This window comes from Mustela nivalis, assembly GCF_964662115.1.
Source record: "Mustela nivalis genome assembly, chromosome: 10".
Taxonomy (NCBI): Eukaryota; Metazoa; Chordata; class Mammalia; order Carnivora; family Mustelidae; genus Mustela; species Mustela nivalis.
The window spans coordinates 17,127,867-17,150,625 of NC_139029.1; the positions used below are offsets into that span (position 1 = coordinate 17,127,867).

The window sequence follows — 22,759 nt, forward strand, 5'->3', positions numbered from 1 at the left end:
ACATTTATTAACTTGTATAATCTCCATCACAAGCCTGTGACGTAGGGATTGCAATTATCATCATTTGCATGAGGAAACCAAAGGTACAGAGAAAGTAACTTGCTCGAAATCCCACGGCCAGGAAGTGAAATATTTAGCTCAAGTAAGGATGTATACGACACGTATCTCCGTGCTCCGAGAAGCTCACAGAAAACCAGAACACACTGATATGAATAGCAACCATAGCTCACATTTATTAAATGCTTCTCATGAAATGCTTTATGCAGGTATTATCTCATTTAATCCTCATAATGACTTTATGAGTTAGGTTCTCTTCTAAGGCCTGCTGTAGTGATGAGGGAACATACGTGAGTAATCCACCCAAGTTGGGGTTGGAAATCAGGCAGTCTGCTAGGGAAGCACACGCTGCCGAGAACTGCGCCACCACCCTGACCTTGACTTTGCTGGGTGGTGTAGCGTCCAGACCAATGCCATGGTGGACAGATGCTCCATGGAGCAGAGGGATATATGAGTGGGTCTTGAAGGATGAGTAGGAGCCCACCTTTTCCCAGACCCACTTAGTGGACAGTGTAGTGAAGAGATAGTCATGGGTTTGAATCTCGGGCCCACCGTCTTCCCAGCTGAACAGCTACTGTTTATCTCCTCTGACCCTGTTTCCTTATTTGTAAAATGGGGACCTTGAAAACTATTCCTCTGACACCCCCTGAGGGAGAGATGTGATTGGTTCTGGAAACAACCAGCTAGGTGTTTGGCATGCAGTGTGGGAACTCAGTGGTCAAAGCCAGTGCACATACGGGTATAACACCAACGGTCCCTACAGAGCACTGACCACATGCCGGGCACCACTCGCGAGCACTGAACATAGATTCATTCACCAATGATCTTATCAAATAGGTATAATTTTTAGGTCCATTTTACAGATAAGAGACTGTAGCACAGAGAGACTGAGTAAGTTATGCTGAGCTAGGACATGACAGGGTGGAAACGGGGCAGTCTGGCCCCGAGTGCATGCGCATTGCACCTCTCTACTGCCTCAGTTGTAGAAAGGGGGTGGAGACCGTCGGCCAGCCATGTCACATAATCAAGAGTGGGAGGAGGAAAGTGTGTCATTAGGGGAAGCTTTCTGGAGGCGCCTTCTTGTCCTTTGGAAAACATGACTCCTTGGCAAGTGGCAATCATAACACATACAAAGCACCTGGCTTCTCAGACCAGGCAAGCAGGACCCTCCGGAGTATGCCCGGGGTATAGAAGACCATACTGTGGGGCGCCTGGGTGGCTCAGTGGGTTAAGCCGCTGCCTTCGGCTCAGGTCATGATCTCAGGGTCCTGGGATCGAGTCTCTCTGTCAGGGTCCTGGCATCAGGCTCTCTGCTCAGCAGGGAGCCAGCTTCCTCCTCTCTCTCTGCCTACTTGTGATCTCTCTCTGTCAAATAAATAAATAAAATCTTAAAAAAATAAAAAGTTCACTCATTCCCTAAGTTTTTATTGTGTACCATGAGCAGTTCCATGAGCTGGAAATACAGCCATAAACAAAACCAAACAAAAATTCCTACTCTCATAGGAGTTGATGTTCTAGTGCGGGGACACAGACAAGATGCAGAGAAATAAGTAGACTACATAACTGAGCGTGGTGGTGTGGAGGGGATAAAGAGGAGGATGGAATGAGATAGAACAGCTTGCACTGTCAGACAGGAGGGTATTTGGGAGATCTCTCAGAGCAGGTGGCATGAGAGCCAAGACCTGAAGGAGGCAAGGGAGTGGGAGTCGCCGGAATTCTGGGGGAGGCAGAAGAGCAAGTGCAAAGGCCCTGAGGCAGGAGTGTGTTTGGACTATTGAGGGAATAGCAAGGAGGTGGGTGGGGCTGGGGTAGAGAGCAAAGGGGAGAGCAGTTAAGATGAGGTCAGATGGGTGTGGGGGAGGTGGGAAAGAGAACACATCTCCACCCATCTTTAAAGTTGGTGTGTGTGCTATAGAAACAAACAAGAGTTTAGAATGCAAACTATGCATACGTTTCACAGTTGGAAAATGAGACTTGAATGCAAGGTGCTCGCGGAGCCTCCCCTGCATAAACATCCCAACTCACCTCCTCTCTACCCATCCCTTTGAGCCCATGGGGTTGAAACTGGGTAAACCAGGTAAGAGTGACTGTGACCAGGTTTCTAAGCACAAGCTTGGGGTTTGAGCCCTGGAGACCACCACTGCCTTGGCGTTCTGTGGAGGAGAATGTTTGGTTTCCTTTCAGCTAAGATCTGAGTGTAGTCAAGAAGGTCTAAAGACCCCTGCTCCCAGGCTTTCCCCATCTCCTTATCCTGGTGCTGGGAGACCAGTACGTGACCTGCAACAGACACCATGGGGAATGTTTGCTGATTCACAGTGAACTGGATAAACCCTCAGGCACACCTGGGAGACTAGGATGTCTGGAAAAGCTCCTTGGCTCCAGGGCCAGTTTGGGGCCTTTTCTGGGGTTTCATCTGACCATTTAAAAGAAATTTTTAAAAAGATTTTATTTATTTATTTGACAGAGATCACAAGTAGGCAGAGAGGCAGGCAGAGAGAGAGGAGGAAACAGGCTCCTTGCTGAGCAAAGAGCCCGATGTGAGGCTCAATCCCAGGACCCTGAGATCATGACCTGAGCCGAAGGCAGAGGCTTAATCCACTGAGCCACCCAAGTGCCCCTCATTTGACCATTTTGGACTTGGATTAGCTTTTTTTTTTTTTTTTAAGATTTTATTTATTTATTTGACAGCCAGAGATCATAAATAGGCAGAGAGGCAGGCAGAGAGAGAGGAAGGGAAGCAGGCTCCCCGCTGAGCAAAGAGCCCGATGTGGGGCTCGATCCCAGGACCCTGGGATCATGACCTGAGCTGAAGGCAGAGGCTTTAACCCACTGAGCCAGCCAGGTGCCCCAGACTTGGATTAGCTTTGAACTAGGTAGACCACTGTGGTTGCTTTTCAGGCAGGGTGGAGGGAGGTGGCTGGAAGGGACCTTGGGTTCAGGTCATAATTTCGTGAAAAACGAATACGGAGGCCCTCTCAGAGTCCAGACAGGCATTGCAGTTTGTTTTAGCTTCGAGTCCCTGTTGGGGGGGCAGCACCCTAGCGTGTATTTCTTTTCAACGAACAAGCTGATCAAGGAGGGATTTGAATATGACATCATCCTAGCCTGCAGGGGTGAATGGGGATGATACAAGGCTCATGGCAGAGCTAACAGCCACTGAAGAGCACTTGCAGTTAAGACAAAGACTGGTTAAGAGCGCCCCTCCTGCCATAATGAAACAAAGCTTAGGGGTTTCAGCACTTCTTCTTCTTCTTCTTCTTTTTTTTTTTAAGATTTTTTAAAAAAATTTATTTGTCAGAGAGAGAGAAAGCACAAGCAGGCAGAGTGGCAGGCGGAGGCAGAGAGAGAGAGAGAAGCTGGCTCCCCACTGAGCAAGGAGCCCGGATGTGGGACTTGATCCTGGGATCTCAACCTGAGCCAAAGGTAGTGGCTTAACCGACTGAGCCACCCAGGTGTCCCAATCAGCCCTTCTTCTGACTCTAGAGCAGTGCTCCTGACCTCTGGGGACACTGTCTCATTCACAGAGTCCCTACCAGAATATTTGAACAACTTGCTATGGTCTGGGAGAGGAAGAAGCTGCAGGTTTCACAGTATTTTCTTTTTTAAGATTTTACTTATTTATTTGACAGACAGAGATCACAAGTAGGCAGAGAGAAAGGAAGGGAGGCAGGCTCCCTGCCTAGCAGAGAGCCTGATGCAGGGCTCGATCCCAGGACTCTGGGACCATGACCTGAGCCGCAGGCAGAAGCTTTAACCCACTGAGCCAGCCAGGCGCCCCATTTCACAGTATTTTCATGCATACATTCAATTTGTTCCAACACTGAGATGTGTTAGTACACTAAGGGTATAGAGAGACAAACCTCCCACGACTGGCCTTCATCATTCAACTTCACCTGGAAAGAGGGGAAAAGTTGTGAGTCAAGTATTATCGAAAGTCAGAACAGGGAATGAGTAACTCTTCCCAGAGTGGGGGGGACATTTGTCCCAGGCATTCAGCAGTAGCAAACCTGGACTAGGCTCCTGCCTCCTGCCTGGCTTGAAGATTCACAGTCCCTGCCTTCAGGAGCTGAAAACCTAGGGCAGTTTCTCTGTTTGAGGACCGCCTATATCAAAATTGTCCTGATGCTTGTTAAAATGTGAATTTCCCGATTCTGCAGAGAAGGGGAATTGGATGGATAAAGCAGGTGTGGGTGTAGCACTCAGGTGATTCTGATGCACACTGGAGCTGGCCAGGTGAGCCGGGTGTTAAGAAATCAGTCCAGGCAGGGGGAACAGCATGGAAGTGACTTGGGAATCCTTCTTGGCCTTCAGGCACTGGGGTTGCAGCTCAAGACAGCAGGCTCTTGGAAAGGGATCCTGTCCCTGCTGTTTACCACCTAAGGCCTGGAAGATACATTTGTCAATATGCTGGCTCCCAAGATAGAAGTGACCCGAGAGTCGAAGGAAAAAGAAGTCAGAGGAAAAAATTGGTGTTTCTTTGTTTCTTCTTCTTTTATTACGATTTCATTTATTTATTCGACAGAGAGATCACAAGTAGGCAGAGCAGCAGGCAGTATGTGTGTGTGCGCGCGCGCGCGCGTGGGGGACGGGAAGCCGGCTTCCAGCTGAGCAGACAACCCGATGGGGGGGACTCCATCCCAGGACTCAGATCATGACTTGAGCCGAAGGTAGAGGCTTAACCCACTGAGCCACCCAGGCGTCCCAAAATAGGTGTTTCTAAGGGGATGAAAACTTTCCAAAGAGTTGTCCCTCCGGAAGGCAGCTCCGCCTAACAGAGGGAGTTGGGGAGGTGGCCGCCCGCGGGGAAGGGCTGGGTCCAGTGGGCTGCAGCGGGGGGACAGAGCGGGAGGTGCCTCCTCGCCCCTCCAGGCCAGCGGAAGAGATGAGGTCACCGGGCAGGGCGCCAGCAGCAGCTGCGAAGACGCGCCCGCGCCGCGGCGGGAGGCGGTGTCAGGCTCCGGCCCCCGGGGGGAATTTCCCTCCCGCCTCCTCGGGAGGCGTGGCTCGGAATCCCGCCCACCTGCCGCCCGAGCCTGAGCTTCTTTACAGCCCGCGCCCAAGGCCACACCCCCCCCCGGGCTTCGGCCTCCCGGTTTTCTCCCGGGTCCTGAGACACTGGGCCTTGGCCCCGCCCCCTGTAGAGGCCCCGCCCTCGGTCCCCGCCCCGCGGCTTGAAGTGGCTCGGGCTGGGGCCGCCCCCGAGTCGCGCGCGGGGCGTGGGGCGGTGCTGGGCAGCGGAGCCTGAGGCGAGCTCGACGCCGGGACTGTCCAGGGAGGCGCAGCGCAGCGCGGCGGGAGCCCTCAGCCCGAGCAGCCCCCGGAGCAGGAGCAGCCGCCGCCGCCGTCCACGGAGCGCAGCCGAACCGGCCATGGCGTTGTCGATGCCGCTGAACGGGCTGAAGGAGGAGGACAAAGAGCCCGTCATCGAGCTCTTCGTCAAGGTGAGCGCTCGCCCGCCGTCCCGCCGCGCTGAGCCCCGGGCGTCCGCCCGGCCGGCCGTTGGGGGGCGGCGTCCCTGCACCCCGGACGCTCCTCGGCCCCCGCGGCCCCGCTGCGCCCTCGCGCGGCGCCCGCCCCCCGGCCGGGAGAAGCTGCTCTCGCGCCCCCCGCCCATTGTCTCCGGCCCACCCGCGCCTTCCCGCCGCCCAGGCCGGTCGAGGGAGCCGGGGCGGGACCGGGACCCCCGGCAGCCTGCACGCGGAGCGGTGCTCACCGCCTCTAGCTGCGCGGGCTCCGGCGGCCGCCAGACCGTCGTCCAGCGTCTGGGTGGGACGCGCCGCTGCCCCAGCACCCGGGCCGGGGGGGTGGGGGTGGGCCCGTCACCCCCAGCCCCGCTCCCATCCAGGCGCCGGCCCGACTGCACCCCACCCTCACCCCCGCGTCTCCCCGGGCCGGGAACGAAACCTCTCGGTCGGGAGATGATGAACCCAACTTCTTGGAATGCTTTGTCAGAGACCATTTCGCTTCCCGCTGGCATGAAACTCTTAAGTTTAATTTTCGATGCGATCTTAAATTTTTTTTTTTTTTTTTTTAAGAAGAGCAGCAAGGCTTCCGGGAAGGACCAAGAGTCCCAACTTGGGTTTTCCTGTCTTAGGTATTTTACCACCATCTGGGGTTTTTGTTTCTCAAACTCGGAGTGGTTTGTATGATGCAACATTTTGGCTGCTCCCTTTGGTGTTGCTGCCTCGGGAAAGATTTTGAGTGCCCTTTTGTTTTGAAAGAAAAGCTGATGAGGGGAAGAACTCAGAACTTGCTTGGGCTTTAAACAGTTGATTTTCCCCTCTGGTCGCTTTCCTGGAACTACCTTATTTGCCTACAGATATTATTCCTATCTCTTTCCTAGCTTCCTTAGTATTTTTCTTTTCAGCAAAGGAGAGAGAAGTTAGGAGCCTCTGGCTCCAGCTGCCTCCCTCAAAACTTCAAAATCCCTGAGATTCTTCTCATAGTCACTTACTTACATGGAGCTAGGCTGTGAATTGGAAAGTTAACAGGAATTTAGAACAATTTTCTCTTTTTTCCCTGAGTTTTTATTTTAAAGAAGGGAAGATAACTGAAGGCTGTGTTTGAGAGATGGAAGAGAAGACATGAGCAGAACAATGTTTTAGGATTTTCTTTCACTTACTGGTGTTAGAAACGTTGTGGTTGGGGGAACTGGTACAGCAGACAGGTGCAGAACCCCCAGAATGTCATCAAAGGTTCTGTGTGTTTCTGTGGCAGATACAGTACTGGGAAGTGCAGAGGATGTAGGAAGGAACCTGAAATAAGAGAAAGATGGGTGGAAGGAAGAAGGGTGGGTTACCGATCAATGTTCAGAAAGTTTTATTGAACTAGGAATAGGAAGGAATTTCCGTAAACTCAACAGCAATGTATCCACCGAAGTTCTAAAACAAACAAACAAACAAACAAAAACAAAAAAGCCCCAAAACCCACCATGATACTTAATGGTGAAACTTTAGAGGTAGCATTAAATTTAGAATCAGGTAAGGATACTATCAGTAATGGTTTCTTTTCAGCCGTGTTCTGGAGGTCCTAGCCCATACAAGAAGACAAGAAAATGAAACGAAGTGTATGAATTATATGAATTAGAGAGGAAGAGATCTATGCTTAATGCTCTGCCTACTATTAATTTAACCCTTTAGTTAGAATGAGAGTAGCATGGTGCATTGTTTCTCAAACTTGAGTGACTGTATCCTGCTTCCCAGTTTTCCATATTTGCATTGATGTATATTATCAATTACTAAGTGTATCTTGCAGTAATATCTGAAACTGATTCGATGTGGTGATTATATTTCTCCTGTGTGTAACTATTAACGTAAAAAATGTTGTGATCCACCTAACAGCATCCTGCTTACCACTCATTGTGAGCCTTTCTCACAGGGCTTGGTGACGGAGACCCAGGGTTCAGGCCACACAGTTCTGTACTCCCTGGGCAAGTTGTTTTCCCTTTCTGAGACTTATTTTCTTTTTTTTGTGGAATAAGACTTGAAAGGTTTTCTGCTGCCTTGTGATTCTGCTTAGGTAAAACATTGTGCTGATATAAACCAGGATAGTTGTTTCAAAGAAGAAAAAAAGGGCCAGGTAAATCGTGGTGGAGTTTTTTTTGGTTGTTGTTAAAGAGTGTGCTTGTTTTCTTCTCCAAACCGATATATGGGAAATGCAAATGAGGGAAGATTTTACGGTTATTTTGAAAGCAGTGAGTGGGCAGAGGCCATGGTTGTTTAGCATGGTATGTTAAACAGTGTTAATTATTCTGCCAAGAGGTATCTGAATTTGTAGCCAAAAACTATTATCTACACTTAAAGCGTGTGAGTGAAAAGGATATTGAGCTTCCCGGTTTAGGTAGCTTTAAATTGAAGAGAAATAGGCCAGGACCTTACTAACTAGTGTGATTGGACTCACAACTACGTTGCCTTCCTGGTGAGTGTTGTTTTTGGAGTTCTCTACCCCTGAGTCCCTTGGCTCCCCATCACCTGGATAAGTGCAGTTCTCCATTTGTGTTTGTTTACTCCAACACCTAGAGGGTAGGGCACCCTCCCTATAATAAAAGAAGCATATAAAGGCAGTCATCCTCAACAGTGAGAATGCCTTCTTCCCTCACCAAGAGGGGCCGGGTAGGTGTGTATATTATGATATACCACCTCTAGTTGGGAACCACTAACCAATAGGGTGAAGTTCAGATCCTTTAGCAAGGACATAAGGCCCCTTATAATTTGAATGTAATTAAAATTTCTAGTCCACTCTGTCCACTTACTAGTTGTGTGTTCCAGGACACACTACTTAAACCTCTCTGTGCCTCATCTGTACAGTTAGGATATTAATAGACCAAGCTCATAGGAATAAATTAGTTGGTATATGGAGCATGTAATAAGCTTAGAACAGTTTCTGATACACAGAAAATAGATACTAAGTGTGTGTCATTTTGTATGTACATATTTATATGCATATCTCCCCTTGTAGATAGACATTTAATTCCTTGAAGGTAAAGTCTACATCCTGTTCTAACTGCCTGGAAAATAAGAGGGTACCAAATGTTTGAAATGAGGTTGTTTCCTTTTTTGTTAGCACTCTGCTGTTTATATATGTGTTGATATGCTTTGGAATTGGGAACTACTTACTTAGATCTTCATAGTCTGAGTCTTAGACCTTGGTCCTTTATTTCTAAAACCCTGATCTACCTGCTTTTTCCTCCCTCCAGTTTGTAGTACTTCTAGTCTTTTCTTGTACCTGCCAATTTTCCATCAATATTTCTTCTTGGCCGTGTTCAGACTTTGGAAACCAAGATTTCTGTATTAAGTAAAAATATTAGTTATTAAATCACATGATGAGAGAAACTGAAAATGACTGATTCTTGTTTTTTTCTTTTGGCTTGTATAAGCCCAACTCCGGTTGACCCTGCTGCCTCCCCAGCCCCTACCAGTAGCTTTGGTATGATGCGATGGTATTTCTGATCTCAGCATAGAAGGACTCCCTCTGTAGAGTTTAGTTTTATGGGCTGGAATTTGTTTATTTATTTAAAGATTTGCTTACTTGAGAGAGAGAGAGAGAGAACCCATGTCTGTGCTCACAGGCTTGTGAACAGGGGGAGGGGCAGAGGGAGAGGGAAAAGGAGAGAAGCTGACTGCCTGCTGAGCCCAGAGCCCTACTTGGGGCTCCATCCCATGACCCTCAAATGACTGAGCCACCCAGGCACACCTTATGGGCTGGAATTTAAAGTTGTTGACGCACAATTTTGAACCAGTACAGTCCCTGTTGGCAGTGGTCAGTAAACTGCTGGGATTGGGGTGGTGGTTGTAAAAAATTAGTCTGGTGCAGGGCGGCATAACACACAAGAATAACTCTTCCTTTTGAAATATTTGGCAGGATTTCCAGTGTGCATGGACCCTGGAGCCAGACTACTTGGCTTGACTCTGGCTTCCAGTAGTGTATCAGGCAAGTTTCTTATGTTCTCAGTGCCTCACTTTCCTGACCTCTAATACCAGGATAATAATAATAACAACAATTTTATAGGGCTGCTCAGGGGATCAGCTGCTAATCTGTATGTATTAATTAGGGTAGTCTGAGCTGCTTTAGTAAATAATTCACCCCAAACGATGATTCAAACAAGATGGAAGTTATATTTCCTTTCTCACTTAGCAATCCAAGGAGAGTGTTTTAGACACTGAGGTGGTGTTCTTTCTTAGAGTCATTTAGGGACCACAGCATTAGCAACTTGTTTTTCCATCAACCTGGAGAGCATTGAACTCCCCTAAGCTGTCAAAGCTAGTGGCAGGGAAGTCCTGTTTATAGCCAGTGGGAGGTAGGGAATTTGTAGGAGGCACATGTCTCTTAAGGGCCTTAGCCCAGACTTTCTGCCTCTCACTTCCTTTCTCATTCCACTGGGGAGAACTTGATCATATGGCTTTATCTAATTGCAAGGAAGGCTGGGAAATGTGATTTAGCCATATATCATTCTCTGGAAAGCATTAGGAATAGGGCTTAGCAACAGTAAAGACTTACTTTTGTTGGGGGCGCCTGGGTGGCTCAGTGGATTAAGCCTCTGCCTTCAGCTCAGGTCATGATCCCAGGGTCCTGGGATCGAGCCCCACATCAAGCCCCACATCGGGCTTTCTGCTCAGCAGGGAGCCTGCTTCGTCCTCTCTCTCTGCCTGCCTCTGTGCCTACTTGTGATCTCTGTCTGTCAAATGAATAAATAAAATCTTTAAAAAAAAAACTTACTTTTGTTGCTGATGACAATATAATATTCTTTTTATTTTAAGTGACAGTATATTCTTAAATGTGGGCTTCATTAATAGGATTCAGGAGAATCTATAAATCCTTGAAATTACATAAAAAGTTCTATATGGGTCTTTTTTTTTCTGGGGATTCCTGACACAGGTTTAAGAACCATTGCTTTTAAAAAAGTAAATGGTGGAGTTCTGATTGTCAAGCATAATTCATATAAGCAAGGTGTAGAAGGGTTTGGCCTAAGTCATCATTAAGGTCACTTCTCTCTGATTATCTGTGACTTAAAGAATTTACTGGAGTGAATTAAGTGCCTCATACTGAATTAGGTACTATGGAAGTTATAAGAAATTTTTAAACATTTCCTATCTTTAGGTTTATAAATTTTATTGGAAAGAAGAGTTGGGGGAAAGATGGAAGTAGATTTGGACTTGACCTTGAAAAAGTGGGTGGAATAGTTGGATTGGGAAAAGCCAAGAATGGGACTGTCGGTTTTTTAAAAAAATATTTATTTATTTGACAGAGAGAGATCGAGAGAAATGCTAGTTTTGACATTATTTGTAGACTCATTATTCAGGAAACAGTAGATAGACTGATCCTTTTGAAAGAAGGAGCCAGGAATGATTCAAATCTGTAGTGCCAAGGAGACAAGTTATTTAAAGGTTGAGGATGAGACTTTTAAAACCTAACTTAGGTTTTTGCTCATGAATACAATTTTCCCAGCCTTGTTTGTTCTCTTGACACTCCCTATGGTTTGGATTGCTGTCTATCCAACAACTTCTTAGTGGCATTTGGGAGGGTGCAGCTAGAGCTCAGAGACCGGCAGACCCTCATCTATTTTGCCAGTATAAAGTGAGTTCTGTATATTTTGTATCAAGGGTAGTCTTCAACCTCCTTTTTTTTTTTTTAAACACAAATGAAATACATTTTTATAGGAAGTGATGCTGAGAACTTTGTTCTTATAATTGAACAAAAATGAATTCAACAGTAGGACAATGTTACCTTGGATCTAATTGGTTTGCCATTCCTTTGAGGTTTCCAGAGGGGGAAATTCAGGAGCTTAAAAAAAATGAATGTAAAATGTGAAGTTAGTGGGAACTCTATTCTTTCTACATGTCTCACCTATTCCTGAAGGCCTTTGTAAAGGCCAAGGTCATGATTTTGGTTTAACTGTAAAATTCTGAGAGAATGGGACCCCAGATGGGGAAGAGACAAGGGGCTGCAGAGGTAGGGGACTGAACCAGTGGGAAGCCTAACATGATATGAATAATGATAGGAAAGAGGCAGTGGGGAGAACCTGGCTGTCCCTAAAAATTACAGTTGGATTGAAAGGATGCTTATAGAGATGCTGAGAAGCCAGTAAAAGAATGATGAGCAAGACTTTCCCACTTCCTGTTTCATTAGTGCTTTGGATTCTCAGTGTCAGGTGTCTCCTGGATAGGGAATTAGTGAGTCCATAGAAGGGAAATATGTTAGGCGGGATGGGAAGTGTGATTAAGTCATTAATTAAGATTTTGATCAAAGAGAGGGGTAAGTTCACCCATTTGAGAGACTCTTGTAGAGAATGGAAAGGTAGTTTCTGAAGGAAAATAACATCATTACAAACCTTCCAAGTATGAATTAACAGGAATCTAAATTTAATTCAGGGCATCAGTTTGTGAATTCTCTTGGAACTTCTAATCCTGTCGTCAAAAAGACTTGGCTTTTATCCCTCAGTGCTCAGTACTGAGTATTGGTATAAGGAATATCAATTAGCCTTGTTTGGTTTTTGGGGTTTTTTCCTCTTTATTTAAAACCAGGAGACTGTATTAGTCTAAATTTATGAAAGTAACAAATTAATGTAGACAAGTCAGACTGTATGTGAAAGTTTATACCAAAGATGGCCTAAGAGTATCTTAAATTTTATTTTATTTTAAATAAAATTGAATTTTATTTAGAATAAAATCTATTTGAATTGAAAATTTTTCAAAGAAATAAAAACTTAGGAAGTGAAAGTTTGGTTTTGCACATACAGATGTCTGAGACAGAATTGAAAAATTTTCAAAGAAATAAACTTAGGAAGAATGTGTGGTTCTGATTTACAGCATATTTTAGTTAATACAGGGATTCAGAATATTGGCTTAGAAATGTTGAGGGCTTATTGATTCTTCATTAAACCATGTAAAAACAGTTGCTAGCCATCAGTCACACAAGCTTTGTTTGCATTCTGTAATTGTCTGCAGGACCCTTGCTTACAAATACACTGTTTTTAAATCACTTAGCATAAGTAGTATCTAACTTTGATCTGCTTTCTTTTAAATATTGGCCCCCAATTTGGAAAGTAATGTCATGTCCTTTCTGCTTCATAGTATATTCATTTTATATGGAATGGGTTCTTTAAAAAAATATGTGTTTTTTTTCCCCCAGTTGTAACAAACCGTATTCATTTACATAGACAACCTTGAAAACACAAAAAAGTACACATAAAATAAAATTACTTATAACCCCTCCTTTGGAAATGGCTACTATTTCTATTTTGTTGTATGTTATAGTCTTTTCTATAAACTTGCATGATTTATTGATGAGAGTATTTTAATGTTCTTCATGACAGCAAAATACTTGGAATGAAAAATGAAGCCCAGTCTAGTGTATAACATGTATTAAGTTGTGAATTGGTTTAAAGGAGATATACTTTATTTCATTTTTTTTTCAAAGCAACTCAGATTGTGTCTGTATTTAACTTCCCAGTGGCACTAAAAGAGCATTTACCCTGTTTGATCTTTGCTAGAAGAAAGCAAGCTTTTTTTTTTGGTGAAATTTGCCAAACCTAGAGTTGTTCGTAGAATAGATACTGATTAAATGGTTTGAAGGTAGTCTGTCCCTTTACGTTCTTTAGGAGAAATCTGTTCTGAAAATCAAAATTATTTTTTGGTATTAATTTTCCTCTTCAGCCTTGTGCTGGATGCCCATTTTATAGTTAGAGGAGATAAGATACAATCTTTTTTTTTTTAAAGATTTTATTTATTTATTTGACAGACAGAGATCACAAGTAGGCAGAGAGGCAGGCAGAGAGAGAGGAGGAAGCAGGCTCCCTGCTGAGCAGAGAGCCCGATGTGGGACTCGATCCCAGGACCCTGAGATCATGACCTGAGCCGAAGGCAGCAGCTTAACCCACTGAGCCACCCAGGCGCCCCTAAGATACAATCTTGTCTAGAAATGGTCCAGCATAGTATAGGGATATTAATAGAAGCAAATGTTAGTTGAATACATTCCATGCAGTAAGTGCTGGAGAGAAAGAAATAAGAGGAGGTCTCTGGTCCTCAAGGAGCTCACTGTATAGCCTAATGGACAAGCAGCAGGTGGGTAAATGCACCATAGTTGATGGCTTTTTCCTATGTAGTATAGTTACTTTTTGTCTTGTGCTTTTAAAAATGAGGGGCATCTGGGTGGTTCAGTGAGTTGAGTCTATATCTCTGGATTTCCACTCAGGTCATGATCTTGGGGTAGTGAGATTGAGCCCTGTGTCGGGCTCTGTGCAGGGCGTGGAGCCTACCTAAGATTCTCCCTCTCCCTCTCCCTTTGCCCCTCACCTCTAAAAAAAATTCCAGTTGAGTTAAGACCTTAAGAAATGATTTATGTGACAACCTAAATGAACTGATTGACTCAGAGATGAGTGAAGTGTCTATCTTGTCTGCTGACAGATGAAGGGTGGTTAGTATTATGGAATGTACTAAGTGTGGTGTATTATCAGTTGTTTCCAGAAACTGGTATCTTTTCCCTCAATAACTAATTTATGTATTAATATTCTGTAATTTTAATCTGCCTAAAATAAAATAAAACCTATACTTTTTGCCTCAAATGTACTGTAATTCAGTAAATGTTTATGGAATTAGATACAACCACTTGATCTGGCAGAGTTTTTCAGATCATGACCCAGCTATGTTCCCGGTCTTATCTCCCACAGCAGCTGCACATTTACCTCATATTCTAGCTAGACTCATCCTGAGCATGCCCTGGACTTCTCGGTCTTCATGTAAGATTTTTGCTGATGTTTCCTTCATTTGAAGTATCTTTGACTTCTCCAGCCCATCTCCCACTCCTTATTTCTGCCTGCTGGAACAGTAATCATTCTTTTTTTATTCAGTCATTGAACAGATATTGAGGTAGTGTTGTGGTGACTTGGCTATATCAAGGAACAGCCTGGAGTTGATATTCAGGTGGGGGAGGCAAACGATAAATGTGTGTCTGCTAGTGATAAGGACTATGAAGAAAACTGAAGTAGGGTAAGGAGTATGGAGAATGATAGGGGTGCTGCTGTTTTTGATTTAACGACATTTGGATGGCTTTGCAGAGAACAGAATATAGGGAGGCATAGTTAGAAGCAGAGGGACCAGTTAGGTGTTATTTAGTCATTCAGGCGAGAGATGATGGCTTGGGCTAAGGTGAGAAGTAGTCTGATTCTGGATGCATTTCTAAGATGGAGATAACAGGATTTCATGATGTGGAATATGAGAGAAAGGGGAGTCAGAGATGATTCTGAGATTTTCATTCTGAAGAAATTATAGAGTGGTGGAGCTGCCATTAATTGAGATGGGAAGGCTGTGGAGAGCTGGTTCTGACAGGGAGGAGGTCAGGAATTTAGTTTTTGACATGTTATATTTGAGTATGTTAAGACCCCATATAATCCCTTGTCTAGTGGGAGAGGCTTATATTAAAGAAATACACGAATAAAGACAGTATATAATTACAATAAGGATAAGAGTAGGGCATCTTGAGAAGGAGTGATAGGAAATCGGATTAAATAGAAGCTGATTGGGGGTTCTCTTAGAATTGATGTTCGGATGAATGGTGATTAAGAGAAGAATGAGGAGACGAGGATTCCAGGCTAGAGGAATTGATATATGCGAAGGCTAGGAATATTCAAGAAATATTTTTGTTTGAGGGTATGACTGCAATAGAGAGAACAAAACTGAGGTACAGGGTGAGATACAGATGAACCACATCATGGAGGTATTTGGAAGTCAGGTGAATTTTATCCTTCTTAAAAAGAGCAGGTCTCAAAATGATTTAGGCAAGGGAGTGCCATGATTTGATGTGCATTTTAAGATGAGTAGTCTGGAAACGGAATTGGAGAGGAGAGGCAAGAGTGGAAACAAGGCACATTATAGGGAGGCCATTGTAGTTGAGAAAGAGATGATGGTGGTTTGGATTAGGGTGGTGATGGGGAGAAGTGAGTGGATTTGAGATAAATTTTGAAGGTGGAGTCAATAGGAAGATACTGAAGGAGATGTGTGAGTTTCTAATCAGAATTGCTGATTGGTAGCAGTGCCTTTTGTTGAGATGGAGGAGGGGCAGACAGTGTTCAGGTTTTGACTTGATGAGTTTAGGTGACAGATGTCAAGTGGAGATGTCTAGTAGAAAGTTGGATATACAGATCTGATGTTCAGACTTGATACATATATATGATATTTATGGGGTATTTAACGTGTATAAGATCATGCAGTGGACGAATTAGGAGTAGCAGGGAAAATGCTCAGGACCAAGTTCAGAGGCGCTCTCAACACTTGGGGGTGCAACATTAGACAAGAAACTGGAGAAGGAGAGCGAGGATCTGCAATAGGGCAGCATGGGAAAGAGGAGGACCATAGGAGCGAAGTACCACAGAAGCCAGGACAGGCTTTTAAGAAGAAGGGAGTGAATATTTGTGTCAAGTAAGATGAAGATCTGTTTGATTTATCCTCCTGGAAGTCATTGGTAACACTGTAGCAGCCTTGGTCTGTATGGTGGTCCCTTACTGGGGAAGCCAGAGGGGCATAGGCAGAAGAATGAGTAGAAACAAGAGCAGGGGGAAGTGTGAGGCCAGCTCTAATAAGGAACCTGGCAATGTACAAGGGATGGGTTGGTGGCCAGAAGGGGATACATGTTAAGGGGAGGCGTTTTTAAAAATTATGAGCTGAAAGAGCTACAATGTTGGAAGGAACACTACACCATCATGTTAGAGGGGAAAATGTTTCCCATGGGAGTCCTCGTAATTCACTGGGATGCCTTTTTCACTGCGAGGAAAGTCTGTTTTGTGTATATTTAGAATAGATGTGCTTATTACCACTGACTGGTTTTTCTGTTGCATTTCCCAAATGCCTGAGCCAGAATGAATATGTAGAAGAGTATTTCATACTTAATGGAAGTAATATAAACATTTATGGGGTGCTTTCTATGTGCCAGACACTGTATTAACTGCATTACTTGTATTAACTCAATAAAATGTTTGCTGAAGGAATATACAGAAGCTTTTTTTCTTCCTTGCATAGGATTGATTCCAGAGGAAGCTGGTGGGAAAAAAGGAGAGATAATGTGTACTTGGGGAAAAGCAGATTTTTATTAAATTCACAGAAATCTTCGTACAGGAAACCAGAGAAATAGAATATGATGCTAATGACTGGGCTCAGTTCATACTGATTTAGTGCCTTAAGACTGTTATTTTAAATTGAAATGAAGATTTACTTTTTCTTCTTGTACAATAGAAAAGAACAAAGGGAAAGTCCACAGTTGTGTCCTGTCCCTGAGTGTGTGGCTTGACGGCCAGTGGAATGAAGAGTTGCAGTCACAGTCTTGATGACTCAGTAGGGACTCCTGTGCTAGATCATAGTGTTGCCTTGGTGTTGCTTGTGAAGGTTCTTTCTAGCCTTCGGTTCTTTCTAGCGATTCGAGATCCCAAAGACAGAGAGGGGGAATGATGGTTGACTTGAAGTATCATTTGTATTCCTTTTGTAGGCACTAAATAGTCTATTTCGGAGCTGAAGATGGTTAGAAATAGTATTTCAAGTAGGCAGTTGAGTTGTCATTTGGAAGACTGGATCTTTGTTTCATTGTTGTCATGCTGTGGTGGTTAGGAGCATGGACTCTGGGCCCATATAGACTATTTCAGTACTGGTGCTGCCTTTCACTAGCTGCCTTCAGGTCTCCACTAGGGCAATAGTAACTACTACTTGGGCTTTTGTAAAGATTAAAAGAGTTAATACAAGAAAAAAACCTCAAAGTCTGACCTATAGTAAGCATTGTTTGCTTATTATTATTCCATGGGCCTCTGGAATGCAGAGTTAAGACTGTATTGGCTCATGGTTATTTTATTTTGTTGTTATTTTTAAAAATTTAATTAATTAATTAATTTGAGAGAGAGGCAGAGCTAGCAATGGAGATAGTGAGAGAGAGAGAGGAGAGAGAGGGCATATGAGCAGGGAGGAGAGGGAGAAGCAGGCTCCACAGTCACCACAGAGCCTGATGCAGGGCTCAATTCCAGGACCCCCCAGATCCCGACCTGAGCCAAAGGCAGACACTTAACCGACTGAGCCACCCAGACACCTCTCATGGTTAGTTGATGTGTTCAGTATATGTGGTTTCAGTTTCCAGGATGTTACTAAGAGAAGCATCTGCCAGGGTGCCACTACAAAAAAAAATAGGCGGGGGAACTTACCATTCTTTATCAGAAGAGTGTATATTTAGTGTAAAAAAAAAAAAATCCAAGATTAGACTCGAATTTATTCCTGAATTAAATGAACCATGATTCTCTTGACACTTTCTAGATGACTAAAGGGCATTCAGGTTGGACTCTGCCGTCTTAGACTCTGCCTCAGCAGCTTTCTGGACTAGTAGGTAAAGCTTAAGGGCCTATTATTAGTAAGAGTGGTTTTCTTTTTTCTTCCTTTCTGTTCTAGTGAGCGCATAAAAGAAGTAAAGAGGAGTAATCTGTGGCTTGTAGGATCTAGTGGTTCTGCAGAAGTACTTTGGAATTATGGATTTGCCATAATGGCTCTTTGTGCTACTACATTGTACTATTCCTTGATTTTTGTGGTATTGAGCAGGTCATATATATATATATATATATATATATATATATATATATTTAAAAGATTTTATTTTTTTATTTGAGAGAGAGACAGTGAGAGAGAGCATGAGCAAGGAGAAGGTCAGAGAGAGAAGCAGACTCCCTGTGGAGCTGGGAGCCCGATGTGGGACTTGATCCCTGGACTCCAGGATCATAACCTGAGCCGAAGGCGGTCGTCCAACCAACTGAGCCACCCAGGCGTCCCGAGCAGGTCATATATTAACTGACATTTGTGTAATGCTTTCTTTATGGGAAATACAGAAATGTTTAGGAGAGATTAGGTTCTTTCTACTTAATTTGTAGCAGAAGAAATGGAGCTAGTATTGACAGGTTTTATGCTTAGTAATTTTTAAGGGGTAAGAGTAGAGAGAGTTGAAGTCTCCTAATTCTTAATTTATTTCTAGACCCTGCGATTGTTGTTGTTGTTTTAAATTTTTACTTTGTACCATAATGGGATGATAATCAAACTTTAAAATGTTAGCATGGCTGTAATTGATGGGTGATACAAGGATCGTAAACTGATTTTAAAACACTTCATTTTATGATAATGCTTTAAGCTTCTTGAAATTGCTTAATTTGGGGCGCCTGGGTGGCTCAGTGGGTTAAGCCTCTGCCTTCAGCTTAGGTCATGATCTCAGGGTCCTGGGATCAAGCCCCACATCGGGCTCTCTGCTCAGCGGGGAGCTTGCATCCCCCTCTCTCTGCCTGCCTCTCTGCCTACTTGTGACCTCTCTCTGTCAGATAAATAAATAAAATCTTAAAAAAAAAAAGATTGCCTGGTTGGGTAACATATTAAAAAAAAAAAGAAACTACTTAATTTATTCCTGTATAAAATATAGTACACTGATAAATGAAAATGAAGAGTAAGTTTTTGTTTTTTTGTTAAAGTCAGAATAAAAGTTATAAGTTAACAGCATTACGGGCTTACTCTCTCTGGTCCAAGCACAGTGTGCCAAACCCTTTAGGCGTTAGTTAATTTAATCCTCCTATAAACTTTGAAATAGGTACTATGGATACTATTTTACATGTGAGACTTACAGAGGTCATTCCTTCTGTGTGGTCATGGGGGCGAGTAAGTAGCAGAACTGGGATTTGTACCAAGGTCTTTGTCATCCAGAGCCTGACTCTTAACCACTAAGAGCTTTTTTATTTGTTTATATCCTTTTTCTTTATTTGAAACTCAAATGTTTATCTAAAATAGTTTTGTTTTCACTCTTAGCTGTATTCAGTCACTCTGAAAAATAAAAAATAAAAACTTTTGAGACTGTTTAAGGGTATTCCTAAAACATACTAAAATTAACGAGTCTAGATAGTTCATTAATTGAGTTCGGTTGCTTTCAGTTCTCTTAGTTAGATTTGAAAGGAAACTGTAAAATTTCCATGACCTCACCTCTGTGCATTTTTGGGGCCAGGTTAATTAGTATTTCATAAAGTTCTTTAAAGGGTATATTTATAAACTTGTTAAGGAACTTGACTGATACATAACATTTGATTTTAGGATCATTTTACAATTTATAAGTGTCAAAGCAGTCCAAGTTTAACAGAAATAACATACCATATTGTTAGTATTTTCTTTGTGTTCCTTTTTAAAATTCTTTTTCTTTTTTTTAACCTCTCCCTTTAGAGGAGCCTACACTAGTCTTTGCATTGTTGATTAAAAAAAAAAAAAAGAAAAAAGCAAGGAAGTTTCTTTTTGTAGAGAGAGGAAATGGCTGTTAGTTTGGGACTTTATCCATATTAGGTATAAACTAAATATAGAAGTGTAATCCATGGTGAGGTCACATCTATGAAGTTTCTTAAGCAGAGCTAATGAGATCAGCCAGTGCTTTTGGATCTGGGGGGTTTTTTTTTGTTTGTTTGTTTCACTTTTTGTTTTTTTTTTAACTTTTGGATCACTTAAAAGGGCACCAAACTGTTTAGTCCTATGGTCTGTCTTCCTTTGTCTGTTAAAGAAAAACCAAACAGTTTACAAGGAATCTTTAAGACAAACGTACACACACAAATTTTTTCTGTATGAAGAAGAGTTGCTTATCTCCTTTTTGAGGGAGGTTATAAATAGGTTGGTTTCTTTAGTTTCTTGATCCTGTTGTCATTTTTCTATCCCCAAATCTCTCTCTCTCTCTCTCTTTTTTTTTCATATCTGTAACTCTCTCTCTTTTTTAAGGTGGTTTTATCCCTACATCTTTTTTTACTTGTATCTTTACTGCGTGAGACTAGATTGCTTTTGTCTTTTGTGAGATTAGCATTTTCTTGTCTTTTTTTCACTTTTTAACCCATGAAGTCAGATTTCAGTGTGTTCAAGTGGTAATAGGACTTTTCTGATGGGTTGGTCACAGATACTGTAGAACAGAATGAAGGAATAAATCTGTTTCTGGCCAAAGCACTTGTTCTCAAATAAGAACTCTTAAAAGCCCCCTGGAATACTCTTACTGACAACCACTGTTTTCAGCTTTTGAGCTCCTCAGAGCTCTTTGCAAGCTTGCCAGAGTGTTCAGGCACTTAGGACTATGCTATGTTTCTGAAGAGAAGAACTATATACCTTTATGGTATATTTTACTCTAAATCTTTTGGAGTACCCCCAATTCTATAAGAAGTTTAGCTTAACATATAATTTCAGGGGTTTTAGTTCAAGAAAACTAATGCTCTCCGAAGTTTTAACTCCTTCTCTGACCTTGTTGCTCCCTCTGCAGAGCAAATCCTTCCCACTCTTTGTCTGGAGCTTTGTGCTTTTGCCTATTCTGCTGTTCATCTGAATCATTTCTCATCCTTTCTTTGTTTCAGGCCAGAGTGTAAATTCTAGGAGATCAGGGATCAGGGACTATTTTCTTCATCTTTTATATTTTCCACCCAACATAATCTCATTACCTAGTAGAAAGCTCAGTAATTGAGTAAATGTCTATTAGAGTTTTGGGGCAAATTGATATGTGAAGTCTGGGGACAGATGCATGTAAGAGAGTCTTAAGGCTGTTTTTGGTGTTGGCTTCTGTATTGCCTCATAGTAAAACACCAGAGATAAAAATAGTATTCAGTTTTTGAACTGGAGACATGTAATTTGGGTTTTATGTCTGGTGCTCACTAGATAGCCATTGATCCAAACTTAATAACAGATGGGTTTAGAGGTCTAGAATCTTCAAATTACATAACTGGAAGACCAGGTTCAAGTAGTTGTTCTCATCTATAAAGTGGGTGTGTTTCTTAGAACTAATGTCCAGTCTAGTCCAGATATATTTTAATGTACCTAAGTAGCCTTAGTCATGGGTGTTTAGGTCCAGACAGAAAATTGAGACTTGTTATTTAAAAGTCATATCCAGATAATTAAATTCATAATTAGATGCAGTTTATTAGAAAAAAAATGTAAATGGAAGTAATAAAAATTCTCAGTGATAATGCAGTTTGTCAGTGAAATGAAGAATATTTCAAGAGTGAATTCTTGGACTGGAAATGTTTTATTTTTCAAATGAACTACCTGAAAAATAAAGGGAAGATTTTGTTTGTTGTGTCTAAAATAAGACAGATACAGAACTATTTTTTCTAGGTTAGAATTTGCCTATTTTTCATATTTAAGGCGCCTGTGTGTTGAAATAGCAAGTAAGCATTTCAGTAATAAACATACATCTTGTACTGTTCAAATATTTGAAATTTATTTTAGACCAGCTAAGAACTCTAAATGTTATCTTTTCACAGCTGCAGTACATTGTTGAGGATGTTATTTAAGAAATTTTTTTGTAAATATATTTTAATAAACATAGATAATCCAAAATAAAATACCAGAGAAAAATTCACTCTTTCCTATGTTTATTGACTGATAATATTTTATATTAAAATTCTATAGCATTTTATGTTTGTTTGGTGCCGATACCTGTGATTCTATACATTTTTATGACTGTAGTTTTTCATTGTTCATTGTTATTGTTAATCCACTGTTCTTAGTTATTTACAGATCCAAAATTTACCTATTAAACAGTACTGTGATATGTGTCTTTATAGCTGATTCTCTGTGCATAACCATGTCATGTAATTATGTTTTTAGAGTTGCTCCCATATCTTGTTTATCCTCTGAATTATTTATTTTGATTTTGTTTACCTAAAGTGTAAACTCTTGAAAAAAAAAAGAACTTCCTGGAGAATTTAGATTTTTTATAAAGGGAGAATTTGGAATTTTGGTCCTGTGGCTGAACGCTTAGTGGAATATCTATATCTGGGAACTTGTTGATGAAGAGAAATACCTCTCATCTACTAAAACCGGGTAGCTGCCATAAACACAGATTGGTAAGGAAGTTTTCTTTCATCCTAGGTCTTTTTCTGAGTCTAGTTTATAGTACAGCGTGTATATTTTTAAACTACCCTTAGGGAAAGTGGCTGCTGGGCTTTGACTTGCATAAGAATTTTACCCCCTGCTCCCCCAGTGTATTTGTCTTTGGCTGATAAAGGAAAACTCTGGAAGTTAATGAATTTATCTTTGGTTAGAAGATGTTAAAAGAATGAGTCTTAGACAATGGAAAAGTTAAAGATATATTTTTTGTATGTGAGCAGAGTGCAAGTAACTAATCGTAAAGAGCATATATTTCTTTTTTTTAAAGTAATTTGGTTAAGATTTATCTATTTAGATTTATTTATTTA

The 22,759-nt window shown here is 42.3% G+C and overlaps 1 protein-coding gene across 1 annotated transcript in view; it reads left to right on the forward strand.

Annotated features, from left to right (window-relative positions):
• The first annotated feature begins 5,132 nt into the window (after positions 1-5,132).
• The window catches only part of CLIC4 (chloride intracellular channel 4), a 70,504-nt gene continuing 52,877 nt past the window's right edge, over positions 5,133-22,759 (forward strand). Inside the window, exon 1 of the mRNA XM_082684720.1 lies at positions 5,133-5,498. Within this exon, the coding sequence (XP_082540846.1) occupies positions 5,427-5,498 (72 nt within the window). The 5' untranslated portion in view covers positions 5,133-5,426. The remainder of the gene's footprint in view (positions 5,499-22,759) is intronic.